Source organism: Haliotis rufescens, unplaced genomic scaffold (genome assembly GCF_023055435.1).
Source record: "Haliotis rufescens isolate VD_foot unplaced genomic scaffold, xgHalRufe1.0.p SCAF_3, whole genome shotgun sequence".
NCBI classification, from domain to species: domain Eukaryota; kingdom Metazoa; phylum Mollusca; class Gastropoda; order Lepetellida; family Haliotidae; genus Haliotis; species Haliotis rufescens.
The window spans coordinates 59,561,599-59,581,370 of record NW_025964001.1 but is presented as its reverse complement, the minus strand read 5'-3'; the positions used below and the strand labels follow the sequence as shown (position 1 = coordinate 59,581,370).

The 19,772-nt window shown below is 41.9% G+C and overlaps 1 protein-coding gene across 4 annotated transcripts in view; it reads left to right on the top strand.

Annotated features, from left to right (window-relative positions):
• Window positions 1-12,861, top strand: part of LOC124124624 (transient receptor potential cation channel subfamily M member 4-like) — a 79,340-nt gene extending 66,479 nt beyond the window's left edge. For 2 of the 4 annotated variants that reach the window (XM_048403183.1, XM_048403182.1), the window contains exons 25-29: window positions 2,278-2,397; window positions 4,364-4,546; window positions 7,457-7,541; window positions 9,125-9,229; window positions 12,661-12,861. In XM_048403183.1, coding sequence (XP_048259140.1) covers window positions 2,278-2,397; window positions 4,364-4,546; window positions 7,457-7,541; window positions 9,125-9,229; window positions 12,661-12,859 — 692 coding nt within the window. In that variant the 3' untranslated portion in view covers window positions 12,860-12,861. Of the gene's footprint in view, window positions 1-2,277; window positions 2,398-4,363; window positions 4,547-7,456; window positions 7,542-9,124; window positions 9,230-12,660 lie in introns of those variants that run through there. The other 2 variants (XR_007223201.1, XR_007223202.1) reach the window with 2 other exon arrangements.
• Window positions 12,862-19,772: the final 6,911 nt, after the last annotated feature.

Below are 19,772 nucleotides of genomic sequence, written 5' to 3'. Positions count from 1 at the left end.
TCCAGGTTTCCATGGTGTCCGTCCAGGTATCCATGATGGCTGTCCAGGTATCCATGGTGGCTGTCCAGGTATCCATGATGGCTGTCCAGGTATCCATGTTCTCGTCCAGGTATCCATGGTGGTTGTCCAGGTATCCATGATGGCTGTCCAGGTATCCATGGTGTCCGTCCAGGTTTCCATGGTGTCCGTCCAGGTATCCATGATGGCTGTCCAGGCCAACAAACAAAGAAGCAGGTCCTCTGGAAGAAATCTAATAATTAGCCTATAAGGTTAAGTGAGTGAGTGAGTTGGGGTTTAACACCGCTTTTAACAGTATTCCAGTTACATCACGGTGTGCCTGCTTAATGTGGGAGGAAAGCCCGAAGTGATGCAGGTCTTAGATGTTTACCACATCGGTGAAACCCAGGAGCATGGGTATGGTGCTGACAAACCTAGAAAACATAATCGGGGCGAACCGGGATTCGAACCCACAATCATAGGTTTCTGGATGACCAAGGGACGCAACTCTGCACAGCGAATCACGGCGCCTTAGACGACTGGGCCACCCGTGCCCCCTATAAGGCTAAGAGTTCATTGTTCTTGGTGGGCACCCATTCTTGTATCTTCTTTGTGATACTCACAAGACCTCTTGGTCACAATTCTCATGAGCTGTTATGAAAGACAGGAAATGTCATCAGGATGAAAATGACTGGTCTAGTGGTAGAGCGTCCACGAGGGGAGCGGAAGGTCCGGGGTTCGATCCCCAGACGCGTCATACCAAAAGACATTAAAAGTTGGTACTTGTTGTTACCCTGTCTGGCACGCGGCATTAAGGGGCTAAAACAAGGACTGTTCGGCTTGGAGTCAGTATACTGTGTCTGAGTGGGGTATTCATGTTAAACTGCGGCATGGTGTCTCAGTGAGCTAGCACTATTAATCGGCCACACAAACACACACATGTACATGCACTTCGCTATATAAGTGCATTAATCCTTGACGCGACGTTAAATCCCATTTCACCTCACCTCACTAGAGGATTAAAATCATGATAACGTTACATCGAGGGCCCTGTTCCTCAATCATAGTGCAACGACAGTCATAAGTCTATGTTAAAGTATGAGACTTACGATCACCTTAGTGCTACGACTGTCATAAGTCTATGTTAAAGTATGAGACTTACGATCACCTTAGTGCTACGACTGTCATAAGTCTATGTTAAAGTATGAGAGTTACGATCACCTTAGTGCTACGACTGTCATAAGTCTATGTTAAAGTATGAGACTTACGATCACCTTAGTGCTACGACTGTCATAAGTCTATGTTAAAGTATGAGAGTTACGATCACCTTAGTGCTACGACTGTCATAAGTCTATGTTAAAGTATGAGACTTACGATCACCTTAGTGCTACGACTGTCATAAGTCTATGTTAAAGTATGAGACTTACGATCACCTTAGAGCTACGACTGTCATTAGTCTATGTTAAAGTATGAGAGTTACGATCACCTTAGAGCTACGACTGTCATAAGTCTATGTTAAAGTACGAGAGTGACGATCACCTTAGTGCTACGACTGTCATAAGTCTATGTTAAAGTATGAAAGTTACGATCAGTCTAGTGCTACGGTAGCTTTGTGGAACTGAAGTTTGTGTTCAGAAGAACTATACATGGATGACTCTCTGCCCAATGAGCAGGTGGTATTGTAGCCAAATGGCTTAAGTCCAGGGCCCACTTGCACAAAGCCATCTAAGATTATCGTAAACCTATGTTAAAGTATGGGAGTAAAACACGATCATTTTTCGCTAAGATTGCTAAGTGCAAGTGGGCCCTGGTGTGTCATGACAAAGTACTAGGTTTGATTTCCTACATGGTACCATGTGAAGCCTCATTTTGGCACCTCCCACCATGATATTGCTGAAATATTGGTAAAAAGGATACAAAATTCACTCACTTTTCACGTTCAATATATTATAAGTGCAGGTGAGCTGCAGACCCTCATCACTATATTTAAGCCTTTCTGTGTATAAATTCTGAATTAGAACCACTGAATTAAATCCTGGTCACAGGTATTTATGCAGTGACCTGTAAAGGGGGGCTTCTTAAAGGCGGTCTTATTGACGTGTTTTCTGTGCTTGAAAGGACTTAAAAAACTTGTTTTCACAACCAAACGCTCATGACAGACTTTATTCCTGATATACCTCCTGTGTAACCCCGGGTAATTTTTCTGATTCACGATTGGATGACCTTGAAGGTCAAGGTCATTCAGTGTAAACTAGTTGTCAAAAAAGCTTGTGTTTCCAGATGATTACAAAGGCGTGTCCTTTGGGCGGGTCCAGGCATGTAGTGTGGAGATCCTGTGGGATGTGGACCAGCTGTACAGCTATAAGAGATACAAGCTGACATATTGGAGGAAGGAGAGTGGTGAGTGTTGGCAGGAGGGAAGGGTGGAGTCAAGGGCGTGTCCTGTAGGTGTGTCAGGCATGCAGCACATAGGTACTGAGGGATGAGGAAGTTTTGGTTTGGTTTGTTGTTTTACCCCGCACTCAGCAATATTCCAGCTATATGACGGCGGTCTGTAAAAAATCGAGTCTGGACCAGACAACCCAGTGATTGATATCATGAGCATTGATCCACGCAATTGGGATCGATGACGTGCATCAAACCAAGTCAGCGAGCCTGACCACCCGTTCCCGTTAGTCGCCTTTTACGACAAGCATAGTTTGCCTTTTACGGCAAGCATGGGTTGCTGAAGACCTATTCTACCACGGAATCTTCACAGGTCGGGATATGGATGTACAGATACAAGTTGATGTATGGGGAAGGAGAGTGGTGTCTCTAAAAATGGCTCATTTTCCAAAAGCCGCCGACCACCTCTGTGGTCTAGAGGTAGAGCGTCCGCCTGGAGAGCAGAAGGTCCTGGGTTCGATCCCCGGCCGCGTCATACCGAAAGACGTTAAAAGATGGTACTTGTTGTTACCCTGTCTTGCGCTCGACATTAAGGGGCTAAAACAAGGACTGGTCGGCTCAGAGTCAGTATACTGTGTCTGAATGGGGTATTCATGTTAAACTGTGGCCTGGCATCTCAGTGTGCTAGCACTATGAATCAGCATCAGTCTGGACTAGTACAAGCAGCCATACACACACACACATGTGCATGCACGTTGCTATATAAGTGCAATAATCTTGAACGCAACGTTAAATCCCATTTCACCTCACCTAAGAAGGCCGCCAGTATTTTTTTCATGTTTCAAGTGAGCTTCGGAAGCTTGTGGCTCTGTTATGTATTTTAAGTTTATTAGAGTTATGTGACACAGGAAAACAAATATGAAAGTATTGCATTTATATCCTACTGTGCACAGATATTAAGCATCAGACAAAAGAAAAATCCCAATATTGCTGTCAGCCTGACATACCTTATTGAATAATAAATAGAGGATATTATATGAGCGTTCATGTCATACTATGCTTACTATGAATGTCGTAAACACCACTGGAACCACAGTTTGTTGAATGATGTCAACAATCTTCAGCTGTGACGTCGTTTCCAGTGTGACATCATTCTGACCTCACGTCACAGTAAGATTCGAATGACGTCAAGAATGCCATCTGGATAACGGAAACAACACACTGTTGTCTCATGATGTGATATGACCCTAGGGCACGTGTGATTTTTATGAACCCCGGTATGTTTGCTCTCGCAGGTAATATATTGTGTATGTAAATAATGCAGCCAATATAGTAATGTGACATTACACCAGAGCTCCAGATAAGCTTTTGGTGTTGTGGGTATTTTACCCATGCATTTTAAAATCATTGGGTATCGTAATTCTATCTGGGTATTCGAATTTCTGTTACCCACTAGTTTTTCCACATATGGGTATTTAAGTTAAATGTTTTAAAACACTATTCATCTAGTCCCTGCAAACTGGTGTCGTGTAGGTTCGAGAGCTTTATAGGACTCAAAAATACCACGATACTTCCACAAGAAAGTGTGATGGCAAATGATCATGATGTAACTGTCATCGTGGAGTTTGGCAAGGTTGACGGAATGCCCGTTTATAATTTCAAAATAAGTTGCTGATTTGCTAATCGAATGCGCAGGGTTACTTCACAATATTTTGATGATATGCACGTTTTATTTTTGTAGCGTATCTGTAATGTTCGTTGCATATTTGATACACTTGGATTTTATTTTACTGCGTATTTCTGCATTTCTGATGCGTATTTTACGCAGATACACACCTTATCTGGAGCTCTGATTACACCATTGTGTTTTTTGAGACTGATAATTCTTACAAATGGATTTTGGTGAGTAAAGGACTGTAACCTCATTTCCATCCCAAAGGCAAAGCAGTTGAAATCTGTAATTATACCATGGTTCCTGCAGATATTTCAGATAAGAATCCTCAGCTGACATTGACCTTGTTTCCGACAAGGTCATGCATTGTGGGTAATCTCCATCCCTGGACTGAGTATCAGTTTGAAAGTTTCGGTGGCTGTGTTGGTCAGTCTGGCATTGTGGACACCTGGGATCACCTGGGCATTATGAACATACAAACAGACAATGATAGTAAGTATGTTTATTACAGAATTTGATAATGACGTGTATGCTTCCTTTGGCCACCATTTTGACTTTTATGATTCTGTGATTATTGATGGGAGCTAGTCATGATGTGAAGGTCAATTTGCAGAATGAAGTGCATGCACTTTTGTGATTTTTTTATTATTTCCAATGAGCATAATAGGTTGTATTGTAAGTGATGATGCTTATTTCTTTGTAATGGAAATAAATATACGTAAATTTTGATAAAAATGCAAAATAATTGATTAAAAATTGTCCTTGGTCAAGGTTTATTGCACCTTTTTTACAAAGGAAATTTTTGTCTACAGGTAAAATTCTTTTTTAGGGCTTAACATGCTCCAAAGTATGTTTATTTAATGCATAAAACATTCCCACCCTCTACACTACGACATGCCAGTGGTCACATATATGTGGTATTACATGTGTATTTCAGGCCCAAAAGAGCATGGGTGGCTTTATAGGCTGGTGCTCGGTCCAGGCAGTTTACCATGAAGATGTCCCAACTGTTAATTGTTGAAGAAATTATTTCAGTTGTATTGATTAGCTGGATACTGTTAAATGCTATACGAGAAATGTAGATGGAGAATGAGAAACGTTTCTAGATTTACAACTAAGATTTACACAAAGTGGATCATTGTGCACTCGAATTTCATTCTCAACTCCCTTGGGAGTATACAGCAGGATTGTGTCCTCATCCTACTGGGTACCCCTTTACTGCTTGGCGAACAGAGGCATACATGTATTTAGAAAAAAGTCACTTGCCGAAGGAGACACCAGACATGTTACATGTGCTTCAGTGTGGGGCAGGACCGAAGAAACTAGAAAATGCCAGGAGCTTAGCTGCTGAGCACCCATCCAATGACCCTCCACTGCCAACGATGCTTAGCTCACCTGCTTTGTGACCCATGCGCTGTGCACAGGAGCACAGGACCATGTGCCACCATGTGATATATCTAGTATTTCAGCACAGCAAAACAGACATCTGCTTTGCATGTTTCAAGCTGAATCATTTGCTGTAAATGGATATACCATATTCGACGTAATAAGCGCCCCGCTCTAATAAGCGCCCACGCCGATATTTGCTAATATATATTGGCTAGTGAACAATCCCAATTAGCACCCCTTCCGATTGATCAATGTACACAAGACTTATTTATTTCTCATGTGTTATTTGCACCCTTAATTACGGGCAATTAAATTCTGGAAAAATATATCTGTTGTGTGTAATACGCACAGACTTTTCTTTTGTATCATTTCAGGCTGTAAGCATAAACCACAAAATTTACAATCTGTCAACTCTTTCACCAAAATCATATTCTAATAAGAGCCGCCTATTTCTCATTTTAAGAGTTCCCCGGGCGCTTATTACGTCGAATACGGTATACAGATTTAGTGTACATGTGTCCAGCAGCTGCAATGCACCTCCTTTGAGACTTCAAATGAAGGAACCAGTTCCTTGTCCTGTCTACCTCGATGAACTGTCAAGTCAATCATTTCCATACACACATACTGCCTCCAGAGATAGGGAGTTCAATAACGAGCCAGAGAGGCCTTTACTTGAAGTTGCTACTGTTCTTTGCTGACTCTCCCATCCCCACATTTAATCGCTTCTGAAATTTCACCATTCATTAGTTGGTCTAACCATTTTGATGAAATCCTTACCTATCTCCTGGATTGGCATTGTATCATTTGGCTCTGGATAGCCAGCAGATAGATAAGCAGTTTTATCTCCTTTTAGGAGCTCTCGTCTGAGGACCTCCTCCGTGGTCTAGTGGAATAGCGATGGCCTGAAGAGCACCTTTGTGGTCTAAGGGTAAAGCGTCTGCCCGGAGAGCTCTTCCATAGTCCTGTGGTAGAACATCTGTCTGGAGAGCTCCTCTGTGGTCCAGTGGTAGAACATCTGCCTGGAGAGCTCCTCTGTGGTCCAGTGGTAGAACATCTGCCTGGAGAGCACCTCTGTGGTCCAGTGGTAGAACATCTGCCTTGAGAGCTCCTCTGTGGTCCAGTGGTAGAACATCTGTCTGGAGAGCTCCTCTGTGGTCCAGTGGTAGAACATCTGCCTGGAGAGCTCTTCCATGGTCCTGTGGTAGAACATCTGTCTGGAGAGCTCCTCTGTGGTCTAGTGGTAGAACATCTGCCCGGAGAGCTCCTCTGTGTTCTGGTGGTAGAACATCTGCCCGGAGAGCTCCTCTGTGGTCTAGTGGTAGAACATCCGCCTGGAGAGCACCTCTGTGGTCTAGTGGTAGAATATCTGCCCTGAGAGCACCTCTGTGGTCTAGTGGTAGAACATCTGTCCGGAGAGCTCTTCCGTGGTCCTGTGGTAGAACATCTGCCTGGAGAGCTCCTCTGTGGTCTTGTGGTAGAGCGTTGGTCCGGAGAGCCCCTCTGTGGTCCAGTGGTAGAACTGTCGGCCTGGAGAGTGCCACCGTGGTCCTGTGGTAGAACGTCTGCCAGGAGAGCGCCCCTGGTCTAATGGTAGAATGACTGCCTGGAGAGCCCCTCCGTGGTCTTGTGGTAGAGTGTATGCTCGGAGACCGCCTCAATGGTCTAGTGGTCTAGTAGGCTCCACCATTGGAAAATGTCAGCACATACCTGTACTTGTAGGCCCCACCAATCTGTTATAAAAATGACTTAATATGCATTGTTTCTAAAACAACGGCCTTTGTCACATATTTAGAAATCAAAATAATATATATCTTTCTCACAAAACCGCATTTTGGATCGTAGTTATCCAAAAGATTCTTCGGAAATTGTCCCTTCAATTTTATGTTCCCAAGTAAATCATCATTTGAAGCTAATGTCACTTTGTGTAGGCTTGTCACAGTGGTGCCACAAGTGAGGATAAGGCTGTTCCACTTCCGCAACAGACATGTCATTAAGTTGTTTACTGTCAAACAGAGTCTGAGGCCTTTCGGAAGATGGAGAAGGACATCGCTGCCAACATCCTGGCCATGACTCCCCGTGAGGATGTTGTACTACATAGGTGAGGGAAGGTGTAGACTCCCCGTGAGGTTGTTGTACTACAGAGGTGAGGGAAGGTGTAGACTCCCTGTGAGGATGTTGTACTACAGAGGTGAGGGAAGGTGTAGACTCCCTGTGAGGATGTTGTACTACAGAGGTGAGGGAAGGTGTAGACTCCCTGTGAGGATGTTGTACTACAGAGGTGAGGGAAGGTGTAGACTCCCAGTGAGGTTGTTGTACTACAGAGGTGAGGGAAGGTGTAGACTCCCTGTTAGGATGTTGTACTACAGAGGTGAGGGAAGGTGTAGACTCCCTGTGAGGATGTTGTACTACAGAGGTGAGGGAAGGTGTAGACTCCCTGTTAGGATGTTGTACTACAGAGGTGAGGGAAGGTGTAGACTCCCAGTGAGGTTGTTGTACTACAGAGGTGAGGGAAGGTGTAGACTCCCTGTTAGGATGTTGTACTACAGAGGTGAGGGAAGTTGTAGACTCCCCGTGAGGTTGTTGTACTACAGAGGTGAGGGAAGGTGTAGACTCCCTGTGAGGATGTTGTACTACAGAGGTGAGGGAAGGTGTAGACTCCCTGTGAGGTTGTTGTACTACAGAGGTGAAGGAAGGTGTAGACTCCCTGTGAGGTTGTTGTACTACAGAGGTGAGGGAAGGTGTAGACTCCCTGTGAGGTTGTTGTACTACAGAGGTGAGGGAAGGTGTAGACTCCCTGTGAGGTTGTTGTACTACAGAGGTGAGGGAAGGTGTAGACTCCCTGTGAGGTTGTTGTACTACAGAGGTGAGGGAAGGTGTAGACTCCCTGTGAGGATGTTGTACTACAGGGGTTAGAACAGGGGTGTAACGTGTGTACAGGTGTTTGTTTACCTGTTGTTTAATGCCGCACTGAGCAATATTCCAGCTACATGATGGTGGTCTATAAATAATTAAGTCTGAGCCAGACAATCCAGTGATTTACGTTATGAACATCGATCTACGAAAGTGGGATACGATGACATGCATCAACCAAGTAAGCAAGCCTGACCACCCGATCCCTGATCGCAACTAGTGTTCAGTGGCTGTCTTTGGTTTTGAAAACTGTTGACATTTTCAACCATTGACAACATAAACAGTGCTACTGCACTATTTTTATTCTGGTTCATGAAATCATAGAACTGTATAATGTCATCAATATATGACATAAGGAATAGAGTGAGTGAGTGAGTGAGTATGGTTTTACGCCGGTTTTAGCAATATTCCAGCTATATCATGGGGGGGACACCAGAAATGGGCTTCACACACTTTACCCATGTCGGAAATCGAACCCGGGTCTTCGACGTGACGAGCGAACACTTTAACCACTAGGCTACCCGACCGCCCCCATAAGGAATAGAGGGAAAAGAGTATATTTGCACATTATTTATAAATTTGTGAAACTTAGCACACTACAATAAAATAAATGTGATATTTTCTTCCATAGAAAAATTTGTTTGGTGTGTGATTGATATATTTTAGATACATTGTACTTAATTTTCTGAAATTAAAGTGAAATTTCTGTATTAATTGAATGTACAGAAAGGTAATCTCTAAAATGTTGTGGCTCCACTTTTGTTTTTTCAGGACTGAGGAGCTCTGTAAGGAGATGTCCAAGATGGGAAGGTCCAATAGGACCAGTCAGCAGACATCAGCCATGGCCCTGCAACACCTCAGTGAGGAGGTTGCCCAGTAGGTGATATCATGGAGGCTGTACCAACACTTGTAGCCCTTCTTCTCCAATGGGGCGGTCGGGTAGCCTAGTGGTTAAAGCGTTGGCTCATCACACCGAAGACCCGGGTTCGATTCCCGACATTGGTACAATGTGTGAAGCCCATTTCTGGTGTCCCCCGCCGTGATTTTGCTGGAATATTGCTAAAAGCGGCGTAAAACCATACTCACTCACTCACTCACTCTTCTCCAATGCTCAATTCTGATTGGTCAGTCTAAGGTTTCAAATCACACTTACCACTTCCTGATAGGAACAGCTGATATGATGACTGCATCACTGTGGGAGCTGATGTTATAGAAAAGCATTCATTGCCTGGTATTTTGAAATAATGATTTGGTCATTTATCATACAGAATGCAGAGTTATGGTTATTAAGATATGTACTCTGCAAAAAAAGAAACACAAAGGAAATTATTGATGTATATTTTATATTTCATATTTCATATAAATAATTAACAGAATCGATTGTTCAAAATTGGCACACATTATTGTCAAAGACTCAACTGGAACAGTAGTTTTTCAAGGTTAAGGTCATCTGTTTTGTGCATGACGTTCCCTGTGATGCCTGAAAATGAGATCGCCTTCCGTGGTCTTGTGGTAGAGTGGAAGGTCCGGGTATAGATCCCTGGCTGCGTCATACAAAAAGACGTTAAAAGATGGTACTTGTTGCTACCCTGTCTGGCGCATTTAGGGGCTAAAACAAGGACTGGTCGGCTCGGAATCGTGAAACTGTGTCTGAGTAGGGTATTCATGTTAAAATGCGGCATGGTATCTCAGTGCGCTAGCACTATAAATCAGCATCTGTCTGGACTAGTACAAGTAGCCATCCACATTTACAGACGTGCATGCACGTTTCTATATTCATGTAAGTGCAATAATTTTGGACGTGACATTTAACCCCGTTTCACCTCATCTCACCTGTAAAAAGATGTCTACCATCCGCATGATGAAGCATAAAACATGACTCGTCACTAAGTTTTGGCGATACTCTGTGACCTTGAAACCATTGACGTCGCAGCCAACAATGCAGGTCTGTCAAAATGACACCTGACAAGTATGAATCTGTCCTCTGCTCTAGTAGCAATCTCGTGTTGTCCTGTGTCTCTGATAATGGTCTTGTAATGGCGGTTGGTGCTGCGTGGAAAAACCTGGCTACAGCTGAAGATGATTCGCTGATGGCGTGGGCCTCCGTCAGTCGTGGCATGGTTTTTGCCGTTCACTTGCTGTCACTTGTGATGGTGTCCAAATGAAAACCCAAAGCTTTTATAACCTAACAAGTGCTGGTGCTTGTGCATGTCAAGTTTGTGTGTTTTGGCACCAGGCTCTCACGTGGTTGTGTTTTTTAGATCTTTTCACCAAATTTCTTCGCCATCTCATTCTTAACACATAAATATATCCCAATCCATGCAGAAATGACCAAATAATTTTTGGTATTTTGGTCAGGAACACTCTGTGAGATATTTATGATTTTGCTACTTTTGCATTTCTTTTTGCATAGAAAATATGTATGAAAAATGAAATTTAGTAAGAAAGTGCATTGAATTTGCCACTTCTCTTCATCCAACTTTTGCATCACAACAAGCAGCGCAACATCATAATAGTGACATGCAGCTCCTAAGTAAACCTTTTTGCTTTTATAGAAAACAATGTTTGAGCATATATTGAATCATACTTTGCTTTAAGGCTGTTACCGGTGTTTCCTTAATTCAGATCAACACCTACTTTTGACTCAACCTATGAAGCTTCAATCAATATCTTCGCAAACATCAAAGTGTTTGTGTAAAATTTCAAATTCAATTTCACCCATCTGTGTCTATCTAAAGGTAATCTAGCTTTTCACTGAAAATAGATGTTTACCGCCTGATTTAATTGTTATCTGACCTGAATGAAATCAAGTGAAATTGTTTCATAGGCTTGATATCTGTTTCTGGTGTAGTGTCAAGAGTGTCAATTGTGTTATATGTAAATAATTCAATATTTGTTGTATTCATTGTTATTCCTGCGTTCTGTTCAGCTGAAATGGTCATGTGTTATTGCATTAATTTCCCAATGAAAATTAAGCCACACCCACCGAGGCGGACTACTTTTTTGACTACGGAATGTCAGGGAATCCCAATATAACAGTCACATGTATCGGTGAGGTGAGGTGAAATGGGGTTTAACGTCGCGTCCAAGATTGTTGAACTTATATAGCGACGTGCATGTACGTGTTTGTGTGTGTGTGGCTGCTTGTACTAGTCCGGACTGATGTCGATTTATAGTGCTAGCTCACTGAGATACCATGCTGCAGTTTAACATGAATACCCCACTCAGACACAGCATTCTGACTCCGAGCCAACCAGTCCTTGTTTTAGCCCCTTAATGCCACGCGCCAGACAGGGTAACAACAAGTACCATCTTTTAACGTCTTTTGGTATGACGCGGCCAGGGATCGAACACCCGACCTTCCTCTCTCCGGGCGGACGCTCTACCACTAGACCACGGAGGTGGTCCACATGTATCATCATGCTCAGAACATTTAGTGAAATTTGTGCATATTCATTGCCCCAACAACCGAGACCGAAGGCTGAGAAGGAATGAAACAGGAAACATGCAGGCTCACCTGCCTGTTTTTCGCCGCCCACCTTGGTTTCATTTCTAACCTGCATTTTTCCAACTGTCTTCCCATTCTTAGGGAACTTATGTTTGAATCTGGCGGTAACTGACGATGTAATTTGAAACAGCCACCTTCTCCTGGACATATTTGTTCTGGTGCGTTGACTGTTGCAGTTCTTCTCACCTCTCACCTTTTGCCTCGACTGACAGGTCCAATAAACTTTGTTTTGATCCTATTCTCCATTTATTGGCTACTGACTCTGTGGGCGTGTCAAGTTATGTGCATATATTAAACCTGATATCACCTGATTCATTTCATGCCATAGTATGTATTCCTACAGCTGAAATGTTTATCAATCTCGTAATATTTGTCTTCTTTGATATATACAACTGTTTTTTGTTAAGCATGTTTTTGTTGTCGATTTTAAATATAAGGATTGACTATTTTTTTCGGTTCATTGAGGTATAAATTGAAAAAATGATGTGCAATCTTTTGTAAGAATCTGCAAAAAATGGTAATTACAGGAACTTTATATTTTTTGTCAAAAAATTTATAACAGTGAATATTATTGTGCATCCCTTGGGATGCAGTTATTGTTTTGACTGCATCCATTCTGCAAATTTGTGTGTTGCTTAAAACCCTGGATTAATAATGTCATTAAATCATGTTAACCGATGATGTCACTACCGTCTGCAAGTCTTTGTAAAGTAATTCTCTTCCAACCAATATATGCTGTGGAAGCCAGTTTGTAATGATAAATAATATGTGCTAATATTTTTTGTTTGGTGTGTTTTAGGTTAAAAGTTTTGCAAGAAACCTACCTGACTGAGCGAGATGCTGCCACTGAAGTAGACATTGAGAAATCAGAACCTATTCTACAAGAGAGAGTGAAAACATTGGAAACGAGTATTGAGGAATTGAAACATAATCAACAGACAATACTGAAACTACTCCAGGATATTCAGACAAAATTGCCAGCCTTTAACGTTCCTTAGCAGACATTAGACAAAATGACCTGAAGTGTATGTGCAGTTCTGAATCTTGGTGGGGTGTCAAGCCTGTATCCTATCTTATCGACCAGTATGGCTCATGCATGCTACAAAGTAGAGGTCCAAAAGGAGACTACAGATCAGATGTCCCAAGTATCTCTTGTTTGTTAGTAAGCTATGGGGATGCCTAGAATAGGACCCCAGCACTCTATTGCTTGTCGTAAATTGGATTTGGAGGTCAGACTCAATGACTTGATTGTTTGCATGTTGCAAGGAACAGGAAGTTTCTCATGTTGCCAGTGGTTATAGCTGGAATAGTGCCAACCGGGCAGTTGAACAACATACACTCACTCTTGTCTGTTAGAAATGGCCACAATGCCTGTTGATTCCAATCGCACTCTCAGACTGATCACCTCTCAAACTGTCAGTTGCACCATATCACTCTATAAAAACTTAGTTGTGATTGGTCAATCAGAAATATCAAATCACAATTGCATACCTCAGAGTCATGGTTATATTTTGCTTTGTAAAGACAAAATGTCTAAATACGGAAAATCATGCCTTTCAATTGTTCGTATGCCGTTCCGGTTTCTCATTTCCCATCTTCCCATTTCCTGTATGCACCATTAAGGCTCAGTGCACATGTAGTCTGCACTTTTCACTCCAAACCATTTGGCCATGTTCATGTTCTGTGTAGGGGGCACGGGTGGCCCAGTCCTCTAAGGCGCCGCGATTCGCTGTGCAGAGTTACGTCCCTTGGGCAGGCCAGAAACCTATGATTGTGGGTTCGAATCCCGGTTGGCCTGATTATGTTTCTAGGTTTGTCAGCACCATACCCGTGCGCGTGGGTTTCACCGGTAAGCATCACTTCGGGCTTTCCTCCCACATTAAGCTGACACGCCGTGATATGACTGGAATACTGTTAAAAGCGGTGTTAAACCCAACTCACTCACTCACTCATGTTCTGTGTTTGTCTCTGTTTGTTGGAGTGTATTGTCATTATCAATTGCCAGTCATTTGATATGTGCTAAATCTGCTAGATTTACACACACTGCATACAATTTTTACTCATGTGTGTATAAGCTGTCTTCCATAATATTTTTTTCCCTCTGACAGACAGACAATATTCTATTATCACTTAGTAATTCAATGTATAAATAAAGTCAAGTATAAATCACTGGTTTATTATTTGAGCAAACATAACGTATTACATTCAATTAACACTTCCCTTTCACACAAGAAGCATATGTTTCAATTAACAACACATAATACACCATTCACTCAAACAGATATAGCACTATTATAGCATCATACACAGCACATGGGTATATATACGAAGATATAAGTTAAATAACATATTTAGTAACCACACCCAGGAGCCCTGAGGATATGATACTCCTGAATCCCATGACGATTACTGAATTTCCTCTTGGCGATCTATACTGGATACTAGTTAAGTCTGTACAGGGGACAGTGAGGACACAACTAATATTTAGATAGAAACTCCAAAAGAAATACAATATTAAACTTGTGTTATAGCGTCTTCTGTAAATTCATAGTTGTTCTCAAATTGCACTTCGTTTTCATTGTATCATGTGGTCGTTAATGTGTGCGTCCTAATGTCGACTAAATTGAGTGGGTAGTAATCAGACAACTAATTTGTATAAAGAGCGATTGAGCTGGGTTTAACGCCGCTTTTAACATATTGCAGTTATATCACGGCGTGTCAGCTTAATGTGGGAGGAAAGCCCGAAGTGATGCAGGTCTCAAGCGTTTACCTCTTCGGTGAAACCCACAAGCACGGGTATGGTGCTGACAAACCTAGAAACATAATCGGGGCGAACCGGGATTCGAACCCACAACCAAAGTTTCTGGCGTACCCAAGGGACGCAGCGAATCGCGGCGCCTCAGACGACTGGGCCCCCAAGATGTATGAAGAAAATTACATTTCAAACCTTAATGCTTTAAAATATCATTGTATAATATGAAAGCATTCAATATCGGCGAGGATGTAGATATTGGAAAATGAATGCAGTCCGTAAATCCATACTGAGTGATCAGCAATTGGCCCGACTGGCAATAAAGATGTATAACATGCATTAAAAGACATTCGGGCGAAGTGGCATTCTGTAAATAAGTAAGTAAGTATTCAATAGCTAATAATTATTTCCGTCTGATTACATTGCCAGACAAGGACAAGAAACTTTATAATTGCACGCCTGTATTTCATATTATGCACACCAAGAAGAAGCGTGCAGGGTGAAAAACGAACATGATGTCATTGTGTTCCCATGATGGACTGAAGTGCCATACATGAATCGTATCATGCATGTTACATAACCATTTCAAATGTGTATTACGATTTTCTGACATGATATCTGGGTAATACATGAACTCTTGGTTCGCGGGAAGCATGGAGGCCAAAACAGTTCAAATAATGTCGATAGGTCTTCGAACGTCAGGTGTATATGATTATTTATCTTCAATGCATTCACGTTGTTGCGTGGTTATATCAAAAACAAGTCATGTGTGATGTGATACTGGTTTATTATTTGAGCAAACATAACAAATAAGCACTCTGTCACGTATTACATGCAATTAACACTTTCACACAAGAAGCACATGTTACAATTAACAACACATAATACACCATTCACTCAAACAGATATAGCACTATCATAGCATCATACACAGCACATGGGTAGATATACGAAGATATAGGTTAAATAACATATTTAGTAACCACACTCAAGAGCCCTGAGGATATGATACTCCTGAATCCCATGACGATTACGGAATTTCCTCTTGGCGATTTCGGATCTTGTCCTGGTGTTGCTGTTTCTGTTGCGTTTGTTGCCGAACCACTTCTTGACTTGCTCCACGGTGACGTTACCAGCAACAGCGAGAGATTCATATACGATAGCAGAAGGATAGGGATGGTGCAGATTGGACTGGTACCAGCCCTCCATCAGCTGAACGGCTCGCTTGGACAATGGTGGTCTTCGCTTGACTCCAGGGACGAGTGTGTTCATCTGAATCTCCATACTTTTCTTCTCTTTCTCTTCTAGAAGACTGAGACTTTTCTCGACTCGATCAATCACCTAAAGGCAGAAAGAACAAAAAGCTAATGTTAGATAGTCGATATGTCACGTATGAATGATATCATAAGTTGTTTCTTTACACTTCGTTTTGTCCACTAACATTGACAGGAAACATACCTGATGTATTTGGGTATCAAAATGATGACTCAGCCAGTCTCGGTAATGGCATGTCAGGCTGGTATCAGCCATCACCTCCATCCTCCTCATCTCGATACTGGACGCATGGAAACGAAACAACGTAGAAAGCTCTCGCACCTGGTCTGCATAGAACCTCTCTAGATGGTGGAATCTAAAAGAAGATGAAAACAAATATTACACACATTATCTTTACATAGTCGTACGCTCATTTCATTTAGTCATCATCTATACAACACACACGTTCGTCGTCTTTTTTCAAATACCGTATAACACTGACACAATAAAGAATAAACACACGTTAAGAATAGATATTTGAATTGCACTCTACCTTTTCAATAGTTCGCACTCTCTGGTTGTCAGTGGTAACTGGTTTCCTGGCAACATGGACTGAAAGAGCATACTGGGAAAGTTGGTCTGCTTGCACTCGGAAACCAAGACACCTCGGAGGTCCTTGTCCAACAATGGGTTGACTGCAACAGTGGACTCTGTGGGTGCTGGACTGAAGCAAAGGGTGTCGGTTGGGTCAAGGCTGGGTAACGGTGATGGTGAAGGAATACATGTCTTGCGTGGTTCTGTTTCTCCATTGCAAGCTGCACGAAGAAAAGTCAAGGGAGGAGGAGATGCTTGTGTTATATCCAAATCTGCGGACATAGATGTATTATCAGGCTCATCATCACAGTGTTCTTCAATGGTCTTGAAGAGGGCGTTTAGGGAATCCTGGAATTCAGACTCGGATACGCCAGCTGTGATGTCACAGTCTTGTGTTGTATCTGAAACATAAAGAAATGATAGTTCATTATTTCAACAACATATGGAGATTACGGTAATGAAATTGAGACAGGGGATTCCTCTTTGAAATTAAAATATCACACACTTAATAGAATAATTAATAGAAATACCATACCTAGGATTTGAATTTCACTACGATCACATGTCTCGAAGGTGAATATATCATCTTCCAAAAAGCAGGGAGTATACGACAGATCGATGCCAGCCATCTTTAATGTTCCGTTGTCACTTTATTCACTGGTATGGATTGATGAATACTGAGAGTGAATGATGTCTGTTGTGGAAAACAACCGCGTCCATATATACCATGTCAGGTGAGAAGAAATCACCTATCAACACATCTTCACATGCATCACCTAGAATAGCCATTACAGAATACGAAAGTTAATTAATCCTTTCCTTACTGATTGATAAACGGACCCGACGCTCCGTTTTTGTGAAAGAGTCCGCTGCTTGTCAAAACATTCTCACTTCGAGTGCTTACCTTTGAACTCTAATAACACAACTCAATCTCTGTGTATTTGAGTTTGGTTCACACTTAGCTCTCATCCAACCACATCTTTTATTTGATACATTGATTGGAAGTCGAATATGAAGGAATATCGATGTATACTGGATACTAGTTTAGTCTGTACAGGGGACAGTGAGGACACAACTAATAATTAGATAGAAACCCCCAAAGAAATACAATAATAAACTTGTGTTATAGCGTCTTCGAAGAATCTGAACTTATTCAATGTCGTGTGCGTATGCTGATATGACAAAGTGAAAGCAGTCTGTAAATTCATAGTTGTTCTTAAATTGCACTTGGTTTTCATTGTATCATGTGGTCGTTAATGTGTGTGTTCTAGTACATGTATAGATAAGGACATGAAACTTTATAATTGCGTTCAAGTACATGTATAGATAAGGACATGAAACTTTATAATTGCACGCCTGTATTTCATATTATGCACACCAAGGAGAAGCGTGCAGGGTGAAAAACGAACATGATGTCATTGTGTTCCCATGATGGACTGAAGTGCCATACATGAATCGTATCATGCATGTTACATAACCATTTCAAATGTGTATTACGATTTTCTGACATGATATCTGGGTAATACATGAACCCTTGGTTCGCGGGAAGCATGGAGGCCAAAACAGTTCAAATAATGTTCCTTTCACGATAGGTCTTCGAACGTTAGGTGTATATGATTATTTATCTTCAATGCATTCACGTTGTTGCGTGGTTATATCAAAAACAAGTCATGTGTGATGTGATACTGGTTTATTATTTGAGCAAACATAACAAATAAGCACTCTGTCACGTATTACATGCAATTAACACTTTCACACAAGAAGCACATGTTACAATTAACAACACATAATACACCATTCACTCAAACAGATATAGCACTATTATAGCATCATACACAGCACATGGGTAGATATACGAAGATATAGGTTAAATAACATATTTAGTAACCACACTCAAGAGCCCTGAGGATATGATACTCCTGAATCCCATGACGATTACGGAATTTCCTCTTGGCGATTTCGGATCTTGTCCTGGTGTTGCTGTTTCTGTTGCGTTTGTTGCCGAACCACTTCTTGACTTGCTCCACGGTGACGTTACCAGCAACAGCGAGAGATTCATATACGATAGCAGAAGGATAGGGATGGTGCAGATTGGACTGGTACCAGCCCTCCATCAGCTGAACGGCTCGCTTGGACAATGGTGGTCTTCGCTTGACTCCAGGGACGAGTGTGTTCATCTGAATCTCCATACTTTTCTTCTCTTTCTCTTCTAGAAGACTGAGACTTTTCTCGACTCGATCAATCACCTAAAGGCAGAAAGAACAAAAAGCTAATGTTAGATAGTATTTATGTCACGTATGAATGATATCATAAGTTGTTTCTTTACACTTCGTTTTGTCCACTAACATTGACAGGAAACATACCTGATGTATTTGGGTATCAAAATGATGACTCAGCCAGTCTCGGTAATGGCATGTCAGGCTGGTATCAGCCATCACCTCCATCCTCCTCATCTCGATACTGGACGCATGGAAACGAAACAACGTAGAAAGCTCTCGCACCTGGTCTGCATAGAACCTCTCTAGATGGTGGAATCTAAAAGAAGATGAAAACAAATATTACACACATTATCTTTACAGAGTCGTACGCTCATTTCATTTAGTCATCATCTATACAACACACACGTTCGTCGTCTTTTTTCAAATACCGTATAACACTGACACAATAAAGAATAACCACACGTTAAGAATAGAAATTTGAATTGCACTCTACCTTTTCAATAGTTCACACTCTCTGGTTGTCAGTGGTAACTGGTTTCCTGGCAACATGGACTGAAAGAGCATACTGGGAAAGTTGGTCTGCTTGCACTCGGAAACCAAGACACCTCGGAGGTCCTTGTCCAACAATGGGTTGACTGCAACAGTGGACTCTGTGGGTGCTGGACTGAAGCAAAGGGTTTCGGTTGGGTCAAGGCTGGGTAACGGTGATGGTGAAGGAATACATGTCTTGCGTGGTTCTGTTTCTCCATTGCAAGCTGCACGAAGAGAAGTCAAGGGAGGAGGAGATGCTTGTATTATATCCAAATCTGCGGACATAGATGTATTATCAGGCTCATCATCACAGTGTTCTTCAATGGTCTTGAAGAGGGCGTTGAGGGAATCCTGGAATTCAGACTCGGATACGCCAGCTGTGATGTCACAGTCTTGTGTTGTATCTGAAACATAAAGAAATGATAGTTCATTATTTCAACAACATATGGAGATTACGGTAATGATTCCTCTTTGAAATTAAAATATCACACACTTAATAGAATAATTAATAGAAATACCATACCTAGGATTTGAATTTCACTACGATCACATGTCTCGAAG